Source organism: Elgaria multicarinata, chromosome 1 (genome assembly GCF_023053635.1).
Source record: "Elgaria multicarinata webbii isolate HBS135686 ecotype San Diego chromosome 1, rElgMul1.1.pri, whole genome shotgun sequence".
NCBI lineage: Eukaryota > Metazoa > Chordata > Lepidosauria > Squamata > Anguidae > Elgaria > Elgaria multicarinata.
Genome location: NC_086171.1, coordinates 45,045,572 through 45,070,864, shown reverse-complemented (window position 1 = coordinate 45,070,864; position 25,293 = coordinate 45,045,572). Strand labels below are relative to the sequence as shown.

Below are 25,293 nucleotides of genomic sequence, written 5' to 3'. Positions count from 1 at the left end.
GATTTGGAGCAACAAACTAGTAAAAGCATCGTGAACATAAAGATGACCAATTTGCTCCATAGTAGTTGCAAGGTGAGTTTTCTTCATGACTGTGATTAGCTCCTAAGCAATAAAAAGAACTTAACTGAAAATTACTGGAATGTGAAAGCTTTGACATTCTGTTTTGTGGTGCGAACATTTCTTATTACTGTCAACAGGGCCAGCCCTACCATTAGGCAGAGGGAGGCAGCTGCCCCAGGCAGCAGATGCTGGGGAAGTAGGTGGGTGGATGAGGAACAGAAGCAAGACATTTTAAGACAGAGTCCCCTAAGCTAGCCTGCTGCCCTTAGCTATGGTCCCATCACCAGTGCTGAAGTAAGATTCAACTGCCAGTCTGGTCAGTATCTGTACATGGGAGCCATCTTGTCCTTTGCGTCAGGCAGAAAAATGACTTGGGCCAGGCCTGACTGTTAAGCTACCTATGCATTTGGTTCCATTACACACTTATTGCATGTCCACTTCAAAAAAGACAAAACAATCTATACTTTTAACACACAGGCGAGAGACGCTGTTTGCTAGAACAGTGCCAACTCTAGATTTTGGGGAGCTCTCCTCCTCCCTGCAATCACCCACTTACCCTCCCTCTGCTTCCGGTCCCAATCCCCGTGCTGCCAAAAGACAGATGAATCAGTCAGGTGTGGAAGTTGTGTGTGTATTTTGAGCACTCCTATTTACTTGCTGTTGCTCTCCCCTCTGGGAACAGAACGGGTGACAATGGCAAGAGAAGAAGCAACAGGGCCGTGCTAGTCAGCAATGTCCCCATCATACTGAAGCCCGGGCTTCAGTGGATGCCCAATAATGCCAACTTCTGGTGCCAGACCTATGCAAGAATGCTGGAATAAATAATGTTTCTGCTCGTGGTTTCAGCGACAGATGTTTGACCCAATGGTGAAAGCTTGAGAGCCATGAAGTCATGTGCCATATATTCTAGTCACCAGGTTCAGCTTATCCCATTCTGCCATCTTTACTACTACTATTATTCAACCAAGCATAGAATCATAGAGTTGTAGGTGGCCTTGTAGATAGATGGAATAAAAAGACTTCCAGTACTGTAATGAGTTCGGAAGAATGCATGAAAAGGGCTATAGATAATTAATTCTGGTTCTATAATACCTCTATTTATTAGCCCTAATTACCTTGAAGGTTTCAGTCTTTCTAACTGGTGGTTTTTTTTAACACAAGTACTATGTGGATAGCAGTCAAGCATTCATGTGTCCTTACTCACACCAGATATTTTTCATATTTGACGCAATAGCATAATAACAACCTATAACAAATATAAAGCAGCCAATCTTTTAATGGTTAGTAAGAGATTGGGAATGAGCACACATGACATCAAACACGCCCCTCCACATTTTAATTATCTCCTTCATTCAGCAGTGTCACATCTTCATCAGTGCAAACCATGATTAACAGTGAATGGTTACAATAGTTAGTTCTAAACCAAGATTTGAAGATTGTTTGAAATCTGGTTAAAAGCTGGCCATGGTTAACATTAATACATTACACTGCACCACATTTAATGCTGGTATGGGAAAGAAAGGGAGAAATTTGCGTGCAAGAAAGAGGGGAGAGGGAAGGAGGGAGAGAGATTGGAGTTTACAGTTAATCTCTCAAACATTGTTTAACGATCATAAGCATTACATCTTCACTGGGCCTATATCTATCTATCTCAATCAATTAAAGTTCAATATGTATAGAACTTACCATTGCAAATGGGCTGATCATTTTAGGCTTTTCTTTGTTTTTCTTTTTTTTATTGCTGAATAAATACAGAAAGAGATTTTTGAGATTTTTAAAACATGAAGAAACAAATGGAATAGTTAAAAATAACAAAATAAACCACAATATACAAGAAAAGAAGAAAAATAAAGGCATAAAATGAAGGAACATTGCAAATTCATTTTGATGCATTGAACAATGATTTCGAGAGGCTTTTTTTTAAAAAAAAAAAACACGTCCGAGCATATTGTGTGCTTGTGGCCTCTTAAATTGTGTGTGTGTCCCCTCTGAAATCAGTCCTGCCACCAACCAGTAAGAAAAATAAAAACAAGCATACATATAGTAAATTTAAAAACACTTCCTCCTCCTCAGAGACATCTGGTTGCCCGCTGTGTGAACAGAATACTGGACTAGATAGGACTTTGGTCTGATCCAGCAGGGTTCATTGCATGTTCTTATGTATTCTATAATTTTGGGCCAACCAAGGACATCATGCTAGCACTGCAGGATGGAAATATTATATTGCAAACAGAATGATCTCTTCCGGCAGGCTTATCTAGTGTAATTTTAGGACTTTTTAAAATGATTTTAGGATGTTTTTTAAATGATTTTAGGATGTTTTAACAATGTATATAACATTTTAATTCAGTTTTATGTATTTTATATTTACTGTTGTTCCCTACCTCGATCAGAATGGAGAGGCGGGTAAGAAATATTAATTATTGTTATTGTTGTTGTTGCACCTGTGCATGCAGATCTTACCCGATATAAACAAGACAGGAACAGGCCTGGAGAGACCGGGGCAAACACAGCAATGCCCCCATTTTAAAGGCACCCTTCCCACTACAAAGCCATTTCTATCAGCTCACATATAGATAGGCCAAGTGCTATCAGAATCAGCTGAAATAGGATTAGTACTTTGAAATGCCATCATGGAATGGAACCAACCTCAAAACTCTAGACACGGAATAGCTAGCCAATGTGCCCCCTAATACAGGGACTGGGTTCATAAGGGAGCTGAAGGAACAGCTGCTATATTCTTAATAAACCATGTCAGCACAGAGTATATCCACACCCCCACCCACAAAGGAATATGCCCACTCATGTTAGAATTTCTCTACTGCTGCTTTATCATATTGATCTCCTAACAACTTTTCTACTAGTCTGCCTTCCTTAGCTACCATGTTTTGATGGCCAAGTCCTTCTTGCTTCTGATTCTTTTATAGATCTCTTCCCGCCGACTCCTCACAATCTTCGGACTTGCAGTCCTATCTAATTTGCTCTTTGTTTAAACTTTACTCATCCTGGCTGCATATTCTAAATACGGCCTTTTTTTAAAAAAAGTCTCCCCTTCTTCTCTTTCTAGCCCTCACTCTTTTCAGCATTTCCTCTGTAAAACTGTAAAAAACAAACACATACCACGTATGTCAACCCTGTTTAAAAAGAAAGGGAGACAGACTATTTCTTGGCATGCACAGTTTTGCGTTTTAAACTCACTTATGACAGTATCATGTTGACAGGAATAAAATGGAGTTTGCTTCTGCTGCCCTGATGCTAAACACATTTGCTTTGGAATAAGCACAATTTTGTTGCCGGAAAGGATAATATTGTTTAAAAGTAACAACAACAACAACAACAGCAGCAGCAGCAGCATCTGTAACCATATACACATCCACTTATCTCCCCCTTTAAAAATAAATAAATAAGGAAGGATGGCCCAGGACCTGCCACCACTAATCTTTGGGTGGTCATTTGAAGGCCCTCTGGACTGTGGTGTCATAAGGCTTTAGCTCTAGCTGTACCATTGACAGAAAGGGCCAGGAAGGAGAGAAAGCAATTAGTCTGCCTCTGAGCACTTTTTGAATCACCTATGAAATTGGTATTCTTTATCCCATTTGTCTGACATTTGGCAGGTGTGATTCCTTGAAGAGGTAATAGGATCCCTGAAAATTTCATGCGAATAGCATGGCAAACACAGGGTTGGTTCCAGAGTTACTTATACTGAAGAGTAGACCCATTGAAATCAATGGAATTTAAGACAGAGCCTCCTTACACAAGTTTTTTATTGTGTGCTTGTAATTCCTCACAATAGTTTATTTATTTATTACATTTTTATACTGCCCAATAGTTTGCGGGCTATTTATATGACGTTGCCATCTTTCAGGGACTCTCCCATCCTTTGCAACCTTTATCACCTGAGATAAGGTATAGAGTTATATGGTGGCAGGGGTGAAATAAAAAGGTGAAGTAAAAGGTACACAGAGTGCCAAGCTGGTTGCTGTGCGACCAAAAAGTGGTCATAGAACCACAGAACCAGGGGACAGAAGTATATTGACAGCGTCCATGATTGGAATCCTTTATAGAGAAATATTTGTTAGATTTGAAAGGGGATACAATTCCAAAGGATTTTTGCCTCCAGAAAATCGAGCATTATGAAGCCTAAATCAAACAAACCCATTAGTAGGAAATGCAGAAAGTTACCTACTTTTTGCTTTCAGCTTCAGAAACGTCTGCAATAGTCATCTCAGCAGCCTTTCCATTAGCATGTGTCTTTGCTTTGTTTTCAGATGCCATTTCTGCCTAAGGAGGCAATTGAATCACTCAGGAAATTAAATTATAAACCAATATGGCGCTTAAAGAGACACACAACTATTAAACTAAGGATACAAAAAAGACAAGTTAATGTTTTGAAACCATTAAAAAAAATTCAAGTAACATCCAAAACAGCCAGTCGGTCATTATTTTGGATTAAAAAATAGTATTACATTGGACAATCCCACATTTCACATGGGGAGAGGGGCTTCCAGATTAGGCTGTTATCATGCAATTGCTCTGCCTCATACATGAGTCCAGAGACAGTGTCATTTTCCATTTGTAATCCTCCCATGTTTTCCCACGGCTTCTTCCAACCTTTTTCTTACCACAAAAAAACCTGTTCAGATGGGGAAAAAACAGAGTAGCTACATAGAGCCTTTGGACTGGTAACTCTAAGAGCCCTCTGTCTGGAAACACTTGCAAAATAACATGAAGAGAAGCGGAATATTTAAAAATCAAACCTTGTTGTGCCTCTTTACTCGGCAGTTACCATTTACATTTAGGTATAGATTTGGATCTCTCCTTGAATTAGTTTTGTAGAATTCATTAAATGAATTAAATTTGTATCATTACTTAAACAAAAATAAAGTATCCTGTTTTGTAATTGCATTTAGTTTGATCTCTCTCTCTCTCTCTCTCTCAGAAACACACACACACAGCTGTTTTAAACACAACATTTAAGTATATAGGATACCAGAGAAAAAGATACAACTTACCAGACTTAGATTATACTTTCTCTTCTCTTCTTTTAGAAACATTCAACAGTGATGCTGTTGGTGTTGAAAGGAAAGATGACTCGTTTCCGCTGTTATATAAAGCAGGCAAAAGCTTTCTGTCAGTGATAATTACCAAGAGTTCTCACTCTCCTTGGACCTTGGCTAGCCTCTGAAGAGTTATGTTTATGCATGTATAAACTTCACCTCTACCAGGACTAATGTTTAACAAAGGCAGGACTGAAGCATTCTCCTGTAACTCCACCCTAAGAAAGAGCCCCTGCAATTTAACAAAGCCTTTTAAGGTCATAATTTGCTTCACAAATACTGATGAGACAGAATATCAACATCTTTCTCTACTTTTGGGGTAAAGACTTGTATAAGAAATAAAGAGACCGAAAACCTCAAAACAAGGGAAACAGAAAGCATTAAGGAAAGGTCTGTAGTGTTCAAAAAGTGAGTATTCAAAACACTGAATAATAATTGTTTCCCTTTTAGTCTTTCAATTATTATAAATAACAGTGCATTCCTAAGTGTGTTTACTCAGAAGTAAATTCCACTGAGCTCACTGGGACTTATTGCATAGTAAGGCTACAATCCTATATTTGCTTGGGAGTAAGACCTATTGAATTCAGTAAGACTTTCTTCCGAGTAGACATGTGTAGGATGACACTGTAAGTGTGCTTAACATTGCAGCCTATGGCTACAATCCTACTTACACTTACCTGGGAGTAAAGCCCATGAAACAGTGGGATGTAGATCTGAACAAATATTTTTATTTATTAAAATATTAATGAATCAGCTCTCTCCCCCAAAGGACCCAAGGTGATATTGAAACATTAAAATAATCTCATACAACAACAACACCCCAAAAAAACCAAATTGGAATTTAAGAACGGAATAGAAGTATCCTTAAAATATGCCAGAATTATTAAAACCCTTTAAAGATAAACAGGGCAGTTTTTTTTCCAGTTTGCCTAAAGCTAAGTGAAGATGGAGCCAATCTGACCTCATCAGATTGGCCAAAGGGACAGAATTCCAGCATTGGAATGCTGTTACAGAAAAGGCCTTGGTTCTCTTGGGCAGGATCTACACTACTGCTTTAAAATGCTTTATAACAATAGTGACAATTGTTGGGGCCCAGGAAACACACCATAAACAGTTTTCAAAATGTTTTCAACATGTCATAACCTGTTTGGGGATATACAAGATGAACATAAGTTTCATATGAGAGGAAGTAGTCTTTCAGATATCCTTGCCCTAAATAATTTATGGCTTTGTAGATAAGAACCAGGACCTTGAAGTGGACCTGGAAACAAATTTGAAGCCAGTGGAAGTGATGCAAGATCAATGTAATATGGTCTACAATGTAATATGTCTCCTGTGCACATTCTCCACACCATGCATAATTTTGCACACTTCCATCATGTCTCCCCTTAGCCTCCTTTTTACCAAGCTCAACAATCCCAACTGTTGTAACCTTCCCTCATAGGAGAGATGTTCCAGCCCCTTGATCATTTTAGTAGCTCTTTGCTGCAGTTTCCAAACACTTCTTCAATAAGCACACAACTGTGATGTAAGTTTTCCAAACTCCTGGAAATATTGGATTCTGGTCTGATCCATCGAGATCATTCTTATGTTCTTGAAAAACTGTTCAATGCATTCTGAAACATTTATAGTGGCCTCCCATACATTTTTACTCAGAAAGTCAGCCAAATGTTTCTGGACAAGCAGGGTATAAGGGCTCTATGCTTTCCCTCATTTTTTGTCCCCAGCACCTGATATTCAGAGGTACACTGTCTTTATCCATGGAGGTTCTGTGTACCTATACTGGTTAATAGCCATTAGTAAACCTATCCTCCATGAATTGTCTAATCCCTCATAAAGCCATGCAAACTAGCAGCCATACCTGGGGGCTGTCTATATTTATTTATTTATTAATTTCATTTTTATACTGCCCAATAGCCGAAGCTCTCTGGACGGTGAACAAAAATTAAAACCATAGCTGGAGCGAGGCGAGTATGGTGCATTTGTATCCATCCTCGCTCTGGAGTCACAGCGGAGGTGGGGCTGGGTAGATGGTGACCTGTGATTGGTCTCCGTCGGTTCAGGCAGAGGGCAGGTCTGGCTGCCAGAAACCCCATGTTTTGGCTGCTACATCGAGATTAGCCACTGCCACCCCAATGCAGCAAAAGCGTGGGGTTTTGCTTATCGCAGTGGCAACCCCTGGTAGCCATGAATCCCATATGCTGAAATACAAGCCATTAATCGGAAGTATTTCCTAACACCCACCACCACCACTTTAACTGGGTAAACATTAACATATATATTATCATGCAGCTTTTGATTGCCTAGAACTTTCTATGACTCAATTCAATTTATATTAGCAATTATGCCATTTAAAATTAAATATTACCAACCTGCCAGATGTTTGTGTAGTCAGATCACCTTTAAACAATTGACCTTTCACACGCCAGAGGGAGGCAGGCCAACTAATATGATCTCCTTTATAGAGCCAGATAGCTCACTAGATTTGTTCACAAATCTTCAAAAAGTTGAATTTTGAAGGCAAAAACCTGTGTCCCTGTTGTTTTTCTGCCATAATTTATCTCTACAGTTATCAGGTCCATACAGTTTCTGAAGAGCAGCCAAGAAGAGATTCAGCTGGGTCTTGGTTTTCAACATGAGCAGCTGCCTGGGGCTGCAATCCTATAGCCCAGACTCTTACAACCTGCTGCTCTCCAGATGTATTTGAGTAAAACTCCCATAATCCCTGGCCAGTATGCCAAAAACGCTCGCAGAGCAGTAAAGAAAAAAGTCACTGCCCTCAGGCTTACATTCTAAAAAAGACAAGGAAAAGGAGATGGGGAGGGAAGAGGGAGAAAAGAAAAGGAAATTAAGGAGACCGTTCAGGTTGGTGGGAAGGCCCTGCTCCCCCCTCTCATCTCCAGACCCCAGATCATCCTGGTTGCCCTCCTCTGAACACGCTCCAGCTTGTCTGCGTCCTTCTTGAATTGTGGAGCCCAGAACTGGATGCAATACTGTAGATGAGACCTAACCAGGGCCGAATAGAGAGGAACCAGTACCTCATGTGATTGGGAAGCTATACTTCTATTAATGCAGCCCAAAATAGCATTTGCCTTTCTTGCAGCCATATCGCACTGTTGGCTCATATTCAGCTTGTGATCTACAACAATTCCAAGATCCTTCTTGTTTGTAGTATTGCTGAGCCAACTATCCCCCATCTTGTAACTGTGCCTTTGGTTTCTATGTAGAACTTGGCATTTATCCCTATTAAATTTCATTCTGTTGTTTTCAGCCCAGCACTCCAGCCTATCAAGATCACTTTGAAGTTTGTTTCTGTCTTCCAGGGTATTAGCTATCCCACCCAATTTTGTGTCATCTGCGAATTTGATCAGCGTTCCCTGCACCTCCTAGTCCAATTCATTAATAAAAATGCTGAAGAACACTGGGCCCAGGACTGATCCCTGCGGTACCCCACTCGTTGCCTGTCCCCAGTTTGAGAAGGTTCCATTGATAAGTACTCTGAGTCCGATTCTGTAGCCAACTGTGAATCCACCTAATAGTTGTTCCATCTAGCCCACTTTTAGTTAGTTTGTTAATCAGAATATCATGGGGCACTTTGTCAAAAGCTTTGCTGAAGTCAAGTATATGACATCCCCAGCATTCTCACAGTCGACAAGGGAGGTTACCTGATCAAAAAATGAGATCAAATTAGTCTGACAGGATTTGTTCCTGACAAATCCATGTTGGCTTCTAGTGAATTTCTGCTGCTTGAGAGTTTCCTAATTACCATGACTACTCTAGTTGAGCAGGGATTGTTGTGAAGTCCGAACCTGGTAAGGGTGTGTGGCTGGAATGGTTTATAAATTACCCTGAAAACCGTAGCTTGTTCTAGGGGTTTCAAGGTGGTTTGTAAACCACCCAAGCTACCCACCCTCATCAGCTTCAGACATCACAACAGTCTGTGCCCAGACAGGGTAATTATGCTAATTAGCAGCTCAGAACCCAGATGCACAGGGGTGAAAAATAAGCCACCATTGAAAAGTTTCCCCTCCATGATCGTGTGAACCCGCCCAGAGTGGCAGGAACTCTCAAAGATTTCAGACATGTTTTTCTCAGCCGCACTTAGAGATGTCAGGGACTGAACCTGAGACCTGCTTTATTTGGAAGACAATCTCCAGATCTGAAGGACAATCAAGAACTTTGGCTTTTATGTGAAAATGCACTTGGTAAGTTCTATATGGCTGCCATATTGTGACAGTTGCTTCAAGCTCCTCTGTGTGGCAAACTGCTGGGAGATTTGCCACAGAGATCAGGGAATGTTCTTGTACCAAAGCAAAGCTCCAAGACAAGAAACTTGCAGGATTACAGAGACACCTGACCCCCAGATTTCTGTGATGTGCTGCTTGGGTTACCAAATGTATGCTGCCTCCGTAGGGTCCTCTTTTAAACAGTCTTCACATGGTGAGCAGTTTGTGCCTACTCCCCATTACCAGGGACTTGGAGAGGGGGGAACTATGTCAGAATAAAAATTCACCAGAAGATTCTAATTTCTCCATATTAATTCAGTGGAGCTTTGGTGTTATCTGGAGAGATGGTATATTGTTATTAGATACATCATATGCTATGACTGGCGTGTGTTGTTTCCTTGTATTCTCTTATCATGGCTGTGGACAATTGCTACAGAGGAAATGCGTCTCCAAGTCTTATGTGTGTGTGTTTTGGGGAGGGCTTTGTTACTTTCCACCTTGTTCCTCACCAAAAGCTGCTTCTTATATTACAGGAAACCTGCTTCTGATTATTTGTTTTAAATTGTTAGGTCAGGAAGTTATTTGAAAACCAAAAGTGGAAGGCTAGGAGGTTCACTTTTCTTGCGGGTTCTTGTCTAATGTCTACATTGCATTTTTTGGATAATGGATCTCTTAGTGGTTTGCATACAGCTTGGAAGGAGAAACAGGGAACATGGAGAAATGGGCAATTGGAAAGAAACTTCTTCCTTCATGTATTCTCCCAGGTTGTCAGAAAACCAAGGGCCTGTCTTCCCAGCACAGCTTTGCTGCTCCTTCCCCCTAAAGCTCCACAGTACTGCTGCTGTGGGGTGGGGGCAGGAAATCCCCACACCAAGAGGGAGCACGGGGTTTCCTGGCAGTCATTTGAGTACTGAAGCCCATCCCCTGCCCTCTTCCCAGCTTTTGGCGACCAATCACCGGCCACCATCTGTTGTGGAACTCCCCCAGCTCAACACCAGGGCAAAGTCACACGGCAGAAGGTCTGTGGTGACCTAGCTTCGAAGGGAAAAGTTGGAGTAAGTCCCCAACTTTTCTAATGCACAGCTTTTGGGGAAAGCCCCATAGTGGCTGCGAATCAGCGGCTGCGTCGTATGTGGGGCTTTGAAGTATAAACAGACCCCAAGTAACACACAATCAGGAAAATTAAATTATGCAGGACCTGTTGAATTGTATCACTCCAGCTAAGGGATGACATGATTTCCCATAAGAACTCCCTGCGTATTAACAAAATCAACAACTAGTCAATCAAGGAGAATGGCCCCAGCTGGAAAGAACTTGGCATACCTTTCTTTGTGGGAGCTATTTCCACTTATTCTTTCAGAAAATATATCTTGACCAGGGGAAGGAAAGAATGGGATGGAGGGATGAGAAAAGGAAGGTGGGATAAGAAAAGGAATGCACAATTACATTTATGTAACAATAAGGGAGACCAAAGCAGGAGCTAACACACACAATCATAAACTTCATCTGTAACCTGAGACTGTAGAGATCTTTTGAGACCCACTGAAATGTATTTAAGGCAATCCTATACACACTTACCTGGGAGTAAGTCCAATTGAACTCAGCAGTGCTTACTTCTAAGTAAACATGTATAGAACTGCACCCTAAGAGTCAAGTCCATATCAGCCAGTGAAATAAATAGGAACCAGTTGTTTGATAAAAGTTTTTTGTGTGTGGTGTTGTTCGATGCATGATTTTTTTACATTACTCTGTCCAATAGGAGTAGACCAACCTCCAATGACTTTGGTACCACCGGCTGACATTCGGCACCAATTCTTGCTTCCAATGGACTCAGATTTGTAACTTGACTGTCAAGATGGGGAAGAAAAAGCCCTACCAAGCTCCCTATGTGAAGTACATGCTGCATCATGTTCTAAAACATTAAGCCTAGCCATCTTAGCCTCAGGTTTCACAGGCTTTTTCAACATAGTATCAAGTTCCTGAAAAGAACTGAGTCCAAGCATATGATAGCACATTATAATTTCATGAAAATTTTCGCAGGCAATTTAAGAACATTTATTAATGGGAAGCCTGGTATCAGAATGTAGTATACCGTACTAGTTTTCAATCCAACAAATCATGTTCCAGAATCTCTGGGCAATGGTGCATTCCATTCTCACTACATCTGAAAACGTATGCCGAGCCCTCTGCAGTTTATGAGATGCCTCTCTAGATCTCTAATCGAATTTACAGGCAACCAAGTGTTGTGAACCACGTCAATTTAATTTAATATGGTTAAATTAGGATGTTGGCTTATATGGAGGATGCCATGATGAATCAAGAATTGTGCTTTTCCCCCTCTATTTGCCCTGTCCCCTGCTGTTATCAAAACATGCTCATAAAGCTACAGACAGCTGGATTCAGTGTTTTGATGAGTTAGAAGAGGATCTTGGAATGGCTTGGAAAATGAAGAAATCATAATAAAAATCTGCTTACTCAGAGTGCAAAGATAAAGACGTTGCTTCAAAACCTGACAAAAAGTGTCATCTGATGGGGGGAAATCATGTTTCCTTACCGTCGCTTCCCCCCACCCCGCTTCTGTCCCATGATACTTCCTCTTCTCTCTTTCTTCCCACAGGGGAAGAAAGAGGAAGTAAACGATGACCATGTGGCCCATTCAATGGCTGTTTTTTTTTTTATGCCACTTTTACTGCACACAGCGGGAGACGCATGGGAGGCAGTTGTTGTAGTCAAAAGGACCCACAAACATCCATAAGTGGGGAGTAACAAGCATGCAATAAAATGCTCATCCGATGATGCTCTATGATAACTTCTGGGACAGAATCAAGAAAACGTTATGACCCTGAAAAGGAGCAAGGGAGGAGCCATTATTTTAAGCCTGCCTATCTTTTGTGATGAACTGCTTGACCCTAAGTTTGGAACTAGTGGGATTTAAAATAGAGAGTTAGGGAAATGGGGTTTACTGCATGACTCATTTTTGTTCCTTTAATATTTGGAATTTTAAAAAGAATTGCTTCTGGGATGATTTATAGCTCTAATGACACTGTTCCATTGCTATCATCCTGTTATTGTTTCAGCCAGTAGTATACATATTACTGTGTAGCATGGCCATGTTATTTATGCATTCATTTATTACATTTCTATACTGCCCAATGTTAAGTTAATATTTGGAGTCATAGGAAATTGGGCCAGACCATCACACTTTATTATAGTAAGGATGAAATTGTTATAATAGATACCAAAACAAGCAAGTAATTTTCTCACTACAAGATGGAAATCATTATTAGGAGTAGAAAGTAAAAATGACAAAATCTTAATACTCCTATGACTTATGAAGGTATGCTTGATTATTCATAAATATCACTATTGGTTGGCTGGTGTTATTTCAAAGACCTACTAATAAACTTTGATGAACTTAGTTCACTTAGAAAACAACAGTATGGCACGAAATCCATAAACTGTACATTGACCCTTGACCAAGGTCGCAATAAATGCCACACTGAGTTGCTTGTACCTATAAAATATTAAACAACCTGTCCAATGCATGCAAGAGACAACCTCTTTACAGCTCATTGAGATTTCTATGAATGACCCAGAACATTAACATCTGCATGTCACATTTGGATAATAAAATCATCTAGAAAGGCTTAATCATTAACCTGTTATGAAATACTCTTGCAAGTGACTGGACAAAAAGACATGATTTCATCTTTGGCAGCAAATTAGGGACTTTCTGAGGAAATGGATGCATGATGCAAGATGAGGTAACAGACTGAAATGCTACATGACAGAAGATTGAAAAAATATGCCGCTCCACCACAGACTGAAGTGGTACAGTCTAGAATGCTATCACCTCACTCTACAACTCCATTTTGTGTCATGTGCCAGATTAACAAGAGTGTAAGGCAGGCTTTCAGCCATGTCCTACAGCTAATCTTCACTGGTGGAGAAGGGGCAAATAGCTACCCGCAAGCCAGATTGCCCCCACCGCTGCCCTCCCCAGCCCATTTTCATTTTTTCTGCGGTATCAAGAGCCACAGAGAAAGGGACTCAGCCAGTGCTGCCATGTCTCCGGCTTCACATGCTGCGTGTTGACCTGATGGGGATGGAAAACAGTGCATGAATGGACTCAGCAGGTGCTTGAAGCAGCAGCTCTTTCCAGCAACAGCCAAGTCCGGCCCCTCCTTCATATGCTTCTCACCACCCTCATCAGTGGCAGTGAGAGATGGACGAAGGAAGACTTGGCCAGGACTGGGAAGAGCAGCTGAAGCATCTCCTGATAGTGGCTGTATAAATGTAGTGGCTGAAGCTTTTCCTCTTACAGAAATAGGTCGTGGGTTAAGCTGCACCTGCTAAATTTAGATATACCTGGCTCAGGCTGTTAAGAAAGGCACAGGAGCAGGTCCATACAGCTAGCAACCCTAGACCAGCCATTTAACTGCCTCTTGCTGTCTGCCCCATAACAGAGAGGAGGGCCTTCTCTGCAGTGGCACCCCAGCTGTGGAATGAGCTCCCTAAGGAGGTTTGCCTGGCACCTACACTATATTCTTTTAGATGCCAGGTGAAGACCTTTTTATTCTCTCAGTATTTTAACAGACTATAAATTAATTTAAACTTTGCTTTTTTATATTGTATTTTATATTATGGTTTTATACTGTTGTTTTATACAGAGAGCTTCGGCTATCGGGCAGTATAGAAATGCAATAAAATAAATAAATAACTTCCATTTCAATATTTTCTGCTTCCCTGAGGGGGGGCTGCCTGGAGCATTTGAGGCCATGCTTTGCTTTCCTCCCACTCCGTACAGTGGCTAGTTATTTATTTACAACTAGCTGTACCCGGCCACGCGTTGCTGTGGCTCAGTCTGGTTAAATGGAAAAGAAAGAAAAGAGAAAGCGCACGTTTCTAATATGTTTAATTTCACAATGCTTGTGGGTATACAAACTTTTTTGTTGTTCCATTGTCTGTGCAGATATAGAGATTGTCTGGTTTGCCGACTCTAGAACACGCAACATATAATTGTCCATGTGAGAACCAATCCGTGTCTAGATCTAAACCGCACAATTCTAAAGATTGGCCCTGAGCTTTGTTGATGGTGATTGCAAACGCCAATCGAATTGGGAATTGCAATCTCTTAAATTGAAATGGCATATCTGTTGGAATCATAGGAATGCGAGGAATGAGGACATCTTCACCTTTGAAAGGTCCTGTCAAGATTGTTGCTTCTACGACGTTGCTTAGTAATTTTTTTACTGCAAGACGCGTGCCGTTGCAAAGCTTTGGCTGGTTGATATTTCGCAACATGATAACTGGCATGCCGATTTTCAATTGCAGTACGTGCGGTGGCATCCCTGGCAGATCGAGTGAATTCGAAAATTCTGTGGGATAATTAACCGCTTCATCTGCTTCCACAACAGTGTCAACGGACTTGTATGTGACTGCCTCGCTTTGAATGTTAGACTGAATAATATTGTTAAGTTCGTAGACGTCTTTGTTCTTGACCGCAAGAATAGCTCGTTCACTCAGCCAATAGTGATTCTTATAATTGGTTTGAATATTGGGAAATACTTTTTGAACCAATTCTTCTTTTGACGTCACTAAATTGCAGAAGTTATGAGGCAATGAAATTCGTCCTGAGGTCAGATCAACCGGCACCTTTCCGTTCCCAATTTCCAGCAATTGACGTGAGAATATCTCAGCTGATCGATCGTTTTGCAGCTGGACACGCATATTTGTAGTTAATTTTAACGTCTTTACGTGTCGCCACAAAGTAGAGTATTTCAGGGAAGCATTTATTGCGTCCGCTGGTGTCGATCGAGGAATTACAGGTAATGTTTGCCTGAAATCTCCTGCAAGCAATATTAATGCGTTCCCAAATGGTCTGATGTTTCCACGCAAATCTTGCAATGATCGATCAAGAGCCTCGAGCAATTTTTTGTGCGCCATTGTGCATTCATCCCAAACAATAAGTTTGCATTTTTGCAATACTTTTCCCATGCCGGATGCTTTGGAAATGTTGCACGTGGGAGTTTCAATGAATTGCATGTTCAATGGCAATTTCAAAGCGGAATGAGCAGTTCTTCCACCTGGTAGCAATAACGTGAAGAAAGCAGTTAACGTTGTAGCCAGTGGATTCAGGGCTATTTGTTGCACATTTGCAGCTGTGAAATAAATGCGTTGTCCATTTTCTAGATGTACTGCTAAGTGAACAACAGCTGGACTTCGTTCATGTATGGGAAATGAAAGAATTCGCCATACAGCTTCATTGCTGCTTATGTATCTTCCAGCCTGACCAGCATGTGTTCCTTTTACATCCAACAGATGGTGCTGTTTTTCAAAAAAGCATGTTTTTACCTGTCACAGGTGTGACATCTATAGAAGGCAGAGGCAGTGGATTGGCCTACTGGTTGGTGATGTCACAATGACCTCTCCTATTTGCATAAGTGGCTTGGAGGAGGCCTCTGGGCTTTTATATACCCTATTTTTTCGATTCTAAGACACACTTTTGTCCCCATCTATAATATAGTTACATAAAAACACGCGCGTATTCGAATGCAACGTTGTGTCAAAATTTCAAAGCAATCGGTGAAGAACTTTCGGAGATTTTAGATTAGGAACAAACGAACATTTAAATTTTTATTTATATAAATTACATTTTTATACCACTGTGGCTCAGTCTGGTTAAATTGAAAAGAAAGAAAAGACAAAGCGGATGTTTCTAATATGTTTAATTTCACAATGCTTGTGGATATACAATATTTTTAGTTGTTCCATTGTCTGTGTAGATATAGAGATTGTCTGGTTTGCCGACTCTAGAACACGCAACATATAATTGCCCATGTGAGAAGCAATCTGTGTCTAGATCTAAACCACACAATTCTAAAGATTGGCCCTGAGCTTTGAGAACAAAGCAGATCTGAAACTAGAACGCGATTGCCATGCTCGCAATCGTGCATCCTCAAGTCTGGCTGAACGTTGCTTGCCTGGTTCCTTGGCACGTATTTGAGGCATTCTTTTTCTTTTTTCTCGTTTGCTGATGCCCGTTCTTCCTCAGTCTGATTTGCAATTTCTCGTCGCAGTGCTTCCGCTCTGCGAGTACGACGACCTAAATGTGATCTTCTGCGAGGCATTATTTGGATGAAGTAAAGCAGATTGTTTGGTTTTTAAAAAAGGATGTTTTTACAGTGAGGAGGTTAGTGGAAATTCCTGGCAGTTACCTTTCTTCAGAACATGTAAGTGTCACAGGTATGACATCTATATTCACTCAGCCAATTGTGAGAGAACATGCAAATAGGAGAGGAGGCAGAGGCAGTGGATTGGCCTACTGGTTGGCGATGTCACAATGATCAGCAGGACTGGTTTTGAGGAGGCCTATTTCTTCGATTTTAAGAAAAACTTTTGTCCCCATATAGAACATAGTTACATAACAACGCTCGCATATTCGAATGCAACGTTGTGTCAAAATTTCAAAGCAATCGGTGAAGAACTTTCGGAGATATAACGTCTGTTTCGAACGAACATTTACATTTTTATTTATATAGATACTGCTCTATATCTAAAATAGATTCCAGAGTGGTGAACATAGGAATAAAACAGAAAAAAGTTATTTTAAAAAGTTTGAATCAACAATTTAAAATTAATCAATTTAAAAGGGCAAATCAATAAATAATAGTGGCTGGTCAGTAGAGGAATGCTTCCTTGAAAAGAGTTGTTTTCAGGAGGCGCCAGAAGTAGCACAGTGTTGGCACCTGTTTGACCTCCAGGGGCAGGGAGCTCCAAAGAGAAGGGGCCACCACACTAAAGACCCTTCGCCTGGTGGACTTCAATCAGGCCATAGGTCCATGTGGAGCCCATGTCCTTTAACGACCTCAGTAACCAGGGAGGTTAGTAAGTAAGATAGTATTGTCATGTTTCTCAAAACCTCCTGCCTTCTTGGGAGACAATAACGAGGCCTGCTAAGTAATCTACAAAGCTTTATTCAAGCAATAAACATCTCCTATCGCCTTCCTTTTGCTCTGCCCATTTTAGTTGGCGGCGTACTCTAGGATCAGCTAATCTGTCTGTGCTCTCTCCTTCGGAAGAATGTTGGCTTCCCACTGACTGTGTATTATTTGCCCTTGACGAGATAAGTTCTGGAGAGAGTTCACCAGCAGCTGGTGAAGAGGCCGTGAGAGCTTTCTCCCCAACTGGTACAGGCTGGCCTGCGTCTGGAGCTGACTCCTCTACTTCAGAGTCTGATTCTGATTAATCACCTGAAACACCTTCTTCCAACTCAGGCGGACAGGGCTAGACATGACAGGTATCCTGGTCCCAAGTTGTTTGGGCTTTGTATACTAGTACCAAAGCCTTAAACCTGGCCCAGTAGCTGACAGGCAGTCAGTGCAGTTCTCTCAGCAAAGGAGTTACATGCCGAAAAGGGGGAGCTCCTGACTACAACTGAGCTGCTGCGTTCTGAACTAGCTCCAGCTTCCAGAGCAGCCTTAAGGGCAGCCCCACATAGCGTGCATTGCAGTAATTTATTTATGTATTTATTTATTTATTTTATTTAGAATATTTATATACCGCTCCTCATTGAAAAAATTTCGGAGGTAAAATGAAAATAAAATAAAATACAAGGTAAAATGAAAATAAAAACAGAATAAAACAGTTAAAACAAAATTTTAAAAGAAGCAAAAACAACAACACAGAAATCCAAGGCTGCATGTTAAAGAAAGGCTTCTTGGAATAAAGACGTTTTCAGGAGGCGCCGAAAGGAGTACAAGGTTGGAGCCTGCCTGACCTCCAGAGGCAGGGAATTCCACAGGAGGGGCGCCACCACACTGAAGGCTCTTCCCCTGGTGGACTCCAATTGGAGGATGGATCTAGGTGGAACCACCAGGAGCAGGCCCTCGGATGACCTCAGTGACCGGGCAGGTTGGTAAGGGAGAAGGCGCTCTCTCAGGTATCCTGGTCCCAAGTTGTTTAGGGCTTTGTACACAAGTACAAGAACCTTAAACCTGGCCCGGTAGCGAATAGGCAGCCAGTGCAGTTCCCTCAGCAGAGGAGTTACATGCTGGAAAGGGGCAGCTCCGGACAACAGCCGAGCTGCAGCATTCTGCACTAGCTCCAGCTTCCGGAGCAGCTTCAAGGGCAGCCCCACATAGAGCGCGTTGCAGTAATCCAATCTTGAGGTTACCAATGCCTGTACCACTGTGGCCAAGCTATCCCTTTCCACATTGTTTTTCTTCTAACAACAACCCACGTTGCACAGAGAAGGAACGTGAATTAACAGTCTTTAAAGTCATCATGAGCTCCAAGTGTGTGCAGAGGGCGGGGAGAGAATCACAAAACACTGCCAACACAAAAGTACTTCCTTTGACTCATATCCTCCTTCTCCAGCACGCATTGCACAGGTAATCAACTGACTTTAAGAACGTGAGTGGGAGGGGGAAAGCCAGTTCCTTGAAAACAGCAGTAAATTCTCAGAACATCCAAACATCCACTGCTTTGCATATCCACCACAAAGCACCCCCACTCCCAAAGCTACATGCCTATGCAGAAGCAAGGGTGATGAGAAGCAGCACAATACAACAACTCATTTCATGCATATACAGGTGCAACCCTATGCATGTTTCAACAGAAAATGAAGTCCTACAGTTCCCAGCATGCCCACCCAGCGTTGCCTACCGTCACTTCTCCACCCCAGCTTTGGTTGCTTTATACTTCCTCCTTCTCTCAAGGAGAGGAAAGCGGAAGTAAAAAAAAGGGCCATCTTTATCGAGCCGCTTCTCCTGCATACAGCAGGAGATAGCGGCAACTTCCATCTTTAAAAATAATATGGACTTAACCGGGGGCTTTTTTCATCACGTGAAAAAGGCTAGAAGGGGTGGGAGGCAGACGACGTCATGAGAGGGATCCATGGAAATCCGGAGTGCCCAGTAACGAGCGTGCAATAAAATGCTTGACTGAGGGAGCTCTGAGACACACACAAATGCTTTTTTAAAGTTGTAAATCCTTTTTAAAAATGAATTAGTGTGGCTACTATGATAAGAAATATCTCCCCACCACCACATCAATTTAGTCACAAATAGATGAATATAACATCGGGCAGCCAGGAAACCCACACACACACTCACAAATCCATTTTAATACACCAAATCCATTCCACACATACTCAAGTCACAAATCAATTTTAAAACCATCACTTTAAAACACACACCCAAAACTTCCATATATTGTGTAACCAGGGACTTGTCTATACGACTTCTTTACCCCAATGTAAATGCTCAGATTTGCATTTCAGGACACATCACGCAGCCCTCCATTCTCCACAGAAGATAAATCGCTGTTGCTGCTGCAGAGTGACGCTCTTTGCCTAGATTCGAATCAACCAAAATTCAGATTTACATTCAATGAGGAACAATCCCGTTGTCGTATAGACGGGGGCCTGGGGGGAATCTTCAGAGCAACACATTGGGAATCACTTTCACCTATTCTCCGGCTTTTGCAGAATTCAGCTTTGGCACATGGAACTGAAAGAACCCCTCCCTAGCCGGCCCTTCCACAGTTCACATTGTAATGTAATCCACATTTATTTGCGCTGGTTAGGACAGAGTCCCACCCCAGGTCCATGAACATCATTAGCTTTTTCCCACCCCCACTGCCTCCTGCTCCAGTAGTTTATACAGGAACTAGTGAAAACGTTAATTTCCTAAAGCAATAAGTAATGATTTGGGAGAAGTCGACGAGGGGGGGCACTTGATTTTGGAAGCGAGCAAGCAGCATACACATTTACTTTCTGCCAACCATATGAAAACACACCATAGTAGGAAAACGAGAGTGCAAAATACTGAACTGGGAAGAAAATAATCCACCTGTCGTGGAAATCAAGATGGGTGGTCTCTTTACCTATCCCCACAGGTATAAGAAAATAAAATGCTTTGGCCTTGTCATTATAAATCATAAGATGTATGCTTTCAGCGTAACTAAAATATCTTAAGACTACAACTAACAATCTATGTTGAAATCATGTCACAGGACTGTGTCTCAACCACAGCAGCTTTCAAAGCAAGCTAACCGCAGAAAGGAAACAGATGGGAGGTTTAGTTGCCTAATTGATTGCAATACCCATCTATGTATTGTTTTTCTAGTCCTAGAATTATCTGCACTCTGCACATGCATAAATGACTTGTCTATCATTGGTTATTGTATTGCAAAACTGTATTATGATTGGTGGGAAGGTTCTGCCGTTGTCTCTAAGGGGAACTGACCCTATAAATATGTTAGCTTTGCCTGCAATTAGTGGGTAGTCCTTCAGATCCTCTAGGGGTTGACACCTTGCAGCACTGCAGGCTGCTTGTAATAAAACTTTTCTAAGATGAGAGAAATTGTGTCTTGAGAGTCCTTGACCGCCTCTCAGCGAACCAAGGGAACTCGCCCTTTCAGGTTCTTCTACACCACACATGTAGTTTTGCCACACCTGAGAAGACCCCCATTTTTTAATGTGGCGTCTTGTGGGAGACATGTTTTGGGTTTGTTTGTTTTGAATAATTTAGTCATAGACAGATGTTATAAGAAAAACGTTTAATTCAAGTGAAGTAGGTGGCTAAAAGAAGGAGGTCCTTCTCATGAGGTCCCTAAAAGAGGTTCGCCTGGCACCTATGCTATACTCTTTTAGACGCCAGGTGAAGATTTTTTTATTTTCTCAGCATTTTAAAAGTCTAGCAATTTAATTTTAACTTTGCTGTTTTAAATTTGTATTTTAAATCTGTATTAATTTCTGCATTGCTGCTTGATTTTATCCTGGCTGTGTTTTTATATTATGCTTTTATACTGTTTGTTTGATATTTTGAATGGTTTCTATGGTTTTAATTTTTGTAAACCGCCCAGCGAGCTTTGGCTATTGGGCGGTATAAAAATGCAATAAATAAATAAATAAATTTGACTAGCCACAGAAAAACAGGGTTAGATACAGTGCTCCATCAGACAAGTGTTTTATTGCACGCTCGTTACTAGGCTTTCTCTCCCTCTCACTACCTTTCACCCTCCATCTCCTCTCTTAGGGCAAAAGTGAATTCTTACTTCAGTGTAAAGTGTGCACAGCTTGATTTGGATTGGGACTGTGGCAAAGCAAGAGGGGGGAATTTAAATAGGGTGACCATATGAAAAGGAGAACAGGGCTCCTGTACTTTTAACAGTTGTATAGAAAAGTGAATTTCATCAGGCATCATTTTTATGCATGGAGAACCCGGTGCAATTCCCTCAGTTAAACACCAGTTAAAGCTGCAGGAGCCCTGCCCTCTTTAGCTAGAGTGACCAGAGACAAAAGATGTCAGGACTCCTGCAGAAGAAACAGGCAGGGATAAAGAGGGAAAGACAATGTAAACTGGCAACGAAAAACGAGCTCAAAAAAGAAGTGAATTGTATTGTGCTCAATACAGCTATAAATCAAACAAATAAATTGAGAGTAAGACTAGTATCCTATAGACAACACCCTCATCCTATTTACAAAGTTCAAGGGGCTTTTCTACTTTAGAATCCCACATTTAAAAAACAAAACAAAAAACCTTTAAAAGTAAATATAAACATAACATACAATATTCCCATGTTTTTACTTCTAACTGATTAGAATAGTAGTAAAACAATGTCATTTTACCTTTGCGTAGCTTTTAACAAATCCACTCCTTACATAAATCATTGCCCCCCCCCTGCAATCCCCACAAACATGAACCAATCTGTACATAGTTATTCAATTCCTTAATTCCAATACTGGCAATAATTCCTTCCTTAAGGCACTTGTACTTAGTATTTTTCAGAGCATTTAACTCTCATTAATCCTGCTATTACTTTGGGCTAACATAGAGAATGCAATATGTATTCAACACCAATTGATATCACATATATCATATACTGGCTGAGTTCGGATGACACACTAATCAACGGGAGGGGAGGGTAAAAGGAGCAAAATGGAAATCAACCATTGATTAGCCACTGATTGAAAGTAATAGTAGGATCAGTGCCTGAGCTTAATTGGGTTGTAGTCTAGTCAAAAATCACCTGGGAGATATAAAATCTCTGGGCCCCCATCTATATGACAGCGGGATTGCTCTGAATTGAATATAAACCCAAATTTTCATTGATTCGAATCTAGGCAAAGAGTGTTGCACTGCAGCAGCAACAGTGATTTATCTCCTGAATTATTATTTTTTTGAAGTGCAGTTATTAATGTACACACATGCACATACGATGATACCGACCACAAATAGCTATAAATTTTATCTGCGGAGTTCCAGGGGGGAGGGAAAAGAACGAGGTAGCAGAGGAGGATGCGAGGGGGGGGGAAGTAGCGCATTGCAAAGGACAACCCTCCAAGAAGAAAAGATTTCCCAAAGGCGGAGAAGTGCAGGGCGTGGGTGGAGAGACAGTCAGCTCAGCATTTAAATACACTGAGCTTTTTTCCAAGGAGCAAGAGGGGGACTGAATACGTCCCCTTCCTCTGGCTGCCCGTTCCCCCCTCTTTGTTTTAATATTCTAAGCTCTATCTGCGGAGCTCCGCAGAATCATATAATTCAAAATGAAAACGGTGTGAAGGAACAAGGGAACCAGAGGAGGACGCGATAGGTGGGAAATCGGCCAATCACTTTGTCCTGCCCTCAAAGCTAGGCCCACATGTCAAAATGCGATTTGACTCACCCAACAACTCATCATTATAATGCGGTGCAAACTCGGACATTGATCTAAAAGTCACAGTAAATCGCAACTACAAATATGTGCATTATCGTGTTAAATAACCAGCGCTGCAGTGAACGGATGGCTGCATCATGTGTCCTGAAACGCGAATCTGCGCGTTTAGGTCGGGGTAAAGAACCCGTATAGATGTTCCCCGGTATACATCTGGTATGAGAGCTAAATGCTCTGAAAAACAGCTAGTACAAGCACCTTAAGGAAAGGATTATTGCCAGTCTTGGAATCAAGTAATTGTATAACTATATACAGGTTGGTTCATGTTTGTGAGGTTTGGGAGGGCAATGATTTATGTAAGGGTATGTTAAAAGCTATGCAGAGGTAAAATGCCATTAGGTTCCATCACACTTACAGCTTTTCCCCATTTTGCCTCTACGGTTTCCACCTCTGTTTTATTAGCAGGTCAAGCTAAGGATCCCTTTCACGTGTGTTTGTGGTATCACCACTGTATCAGTGAAATACTCTCCCACTCCACTCCACCCCACCCCTTCTTCTTCTACCTCCAGTTCATTGGTTCTTGTTGTTCAACTGAGTCAGCATAAGCCGACAACACAGCGTGCTGGAGGAGGAGAGCTGCCCTACCCTCCTGTTTCATGAGCAAGACCTCCCTTCCCTTTCTGTTCTACTTTGTTAATATTCACAATAAAAAATGAGGGGGGGAGTGCATGCCCCCAACAAAGGACATAGTGTGAGGATGGCAATACATGGGGACAGAAGGGCGCTTTAATCCTGTATGGAGGAAATAAACAGGACTTTCCCCGCACTAGGTAAACAGAAAATGGAGGAAAGAGGTGGGGTGACCGCAGGACAGGCACAATGTCATATGAGTAGTGCTCTGACAAGAGTGTGATAAAATGCTGGTGTGATGGAGCCCATTGTTTTACTACTGTCCTAATCGTATAGAATTAAAACATGGGAAGATTATATGTTATGTTTAAAGTGGGCATTTACTTTTAAAGTTTTTTAAAAAGAAGTTGGATTTTAACGTAGAAAAGCCCTTTGAGGATGTTGTCTATAAGATACTATTCTTACTTGTAGCTCCTGAAGGAGACATCTCCAAAATGCATTGAACACAATAAATTTCTCTTCTTTTTTTGAGCACCAGAGTTTGCCTCTTTTGTTGCCAGTTTATGGTGCCTTTCCCTCTTTATCCCTGCACAATCCAGATTAATCCACACATACTTACACAAAAGTAAATAAAATTACTCTCCTACCTGATCCAGCTGAACTGCTACTTGTCCCATTCCCACCTTACTGGAAAGACCGGCTGTTGTTCCCTCTCAGTAAACTGTTTATTGGGGGGGGGGGCTAGCCCAGTGCCTTTTTCTTACCCTGCTCTGTAGTGAGGGTGTGCTCTTCAACAATTCTGGCTTTCGGAGGAGCGATCAACAGGTTGCCCCTTGTCAAAAGCCATTCCCCGCATCTGCACGTGTGTATGTTTGCCATTAATCTCTCCCCCGCCACACACACACACAATACAGCCAGAGTATTTCCTGGGGGAATGTCCTGAGCATATGCAGATCTCACATATGCACAGAACATTCCCCCTAGTTGGCAACAAAATCTCAGTGGGAAAGGATGGAGAAGTTGGTGCGCTGCCCTGCCGCTGCTTGTCTTAAAAATCTATTGCTGGCTCTGGGGTGAGTGGGAGAGGTGGAGAAGGGAGGTGTGAAGTAGGAGGCAGTTTTGTGTCCCTTCAGCCTCTCTCCCCGCCGTCACTGGCCGCATCTATATCTGGAGCTCATGCAACTCATCATGGGATGGAAAAGAGCAGCTTTCCTCATTGGATATGGCTTGGAAGCATGAAAAATCATTCGCGCATTCTATTTCTACACTAGGCCATAATGCCTGAAGCCACTCTCTATTAGAAATGTTGCTGGAAGATTTAAATCAGTGGGATTGAATGTTTTGAAATGCAAGTACTTCAGTTCAATTGGGTGTGGGGATTACTGGGTTGTAGGGTCAGGATCAAAGCCAGGGATCATTAGGTACCTGCCAAGAGCCATGTCATTGCAGGGAGTCCCTGACACTTCCTTTCACTGCCTGTTCACCTAACCAAAGTGAGGAGGAAGAGCAGCATCCGTTGCTTGCCTTGCACCGTCCCCTCTGGATAGTTCTGCAGGTTAGACCCAGAGGGAAATGGCAAGTGAATGGGCAGTAGGAACGGAAGGGAAAAGGTGGGCCACTTTGGCAGGGCCCCCACTGAAGGGTATCTGGCCCAAGGGCCT

General features: G+C 41.7%; 1 protein-coding gene across 1 annotated transcript in view; it reads right to left on the bottom strand.

Annotated features, from left to right (window-relative positions):
* Nucleotides 1-24,318, bottom strand: part of ABCB1 (ATP binding cassette subfamily B member 1) — a 77,255-nt gene extending 52,937 nt beyond the window's left edge. The window contains exons 1-4 of the mRNA XM_063127310.1: nucleotides 24,280-24,318; nucleotides 5,073-5,161; nucleotides 4,247-4,341; nucleotides 1,747-1,801 (exon numbers count right to left, since the gene is read on the bottom strand). Of these exons, the coding sequence (XP_062983380.1) occupies nucleotides 1,747-1,801; nucleotides 4,247-4,341; nucleotides 5,073-5,114 (192 nt within the window). The 5' untranslated portion in view covers nucleotides 5,115-5,161; nucleotides 24,280-24,318. The remainder of the gene's footprint in view (nucleotides 1-1,746; nucleotides 1,802-4,246; nucleotides 4,342-5,072; nucleotides 5,162-24,279) is intronic.
* Between the last annotated feature and the right edge of the window lie 975 nt (nucleotides 24,319-25,293).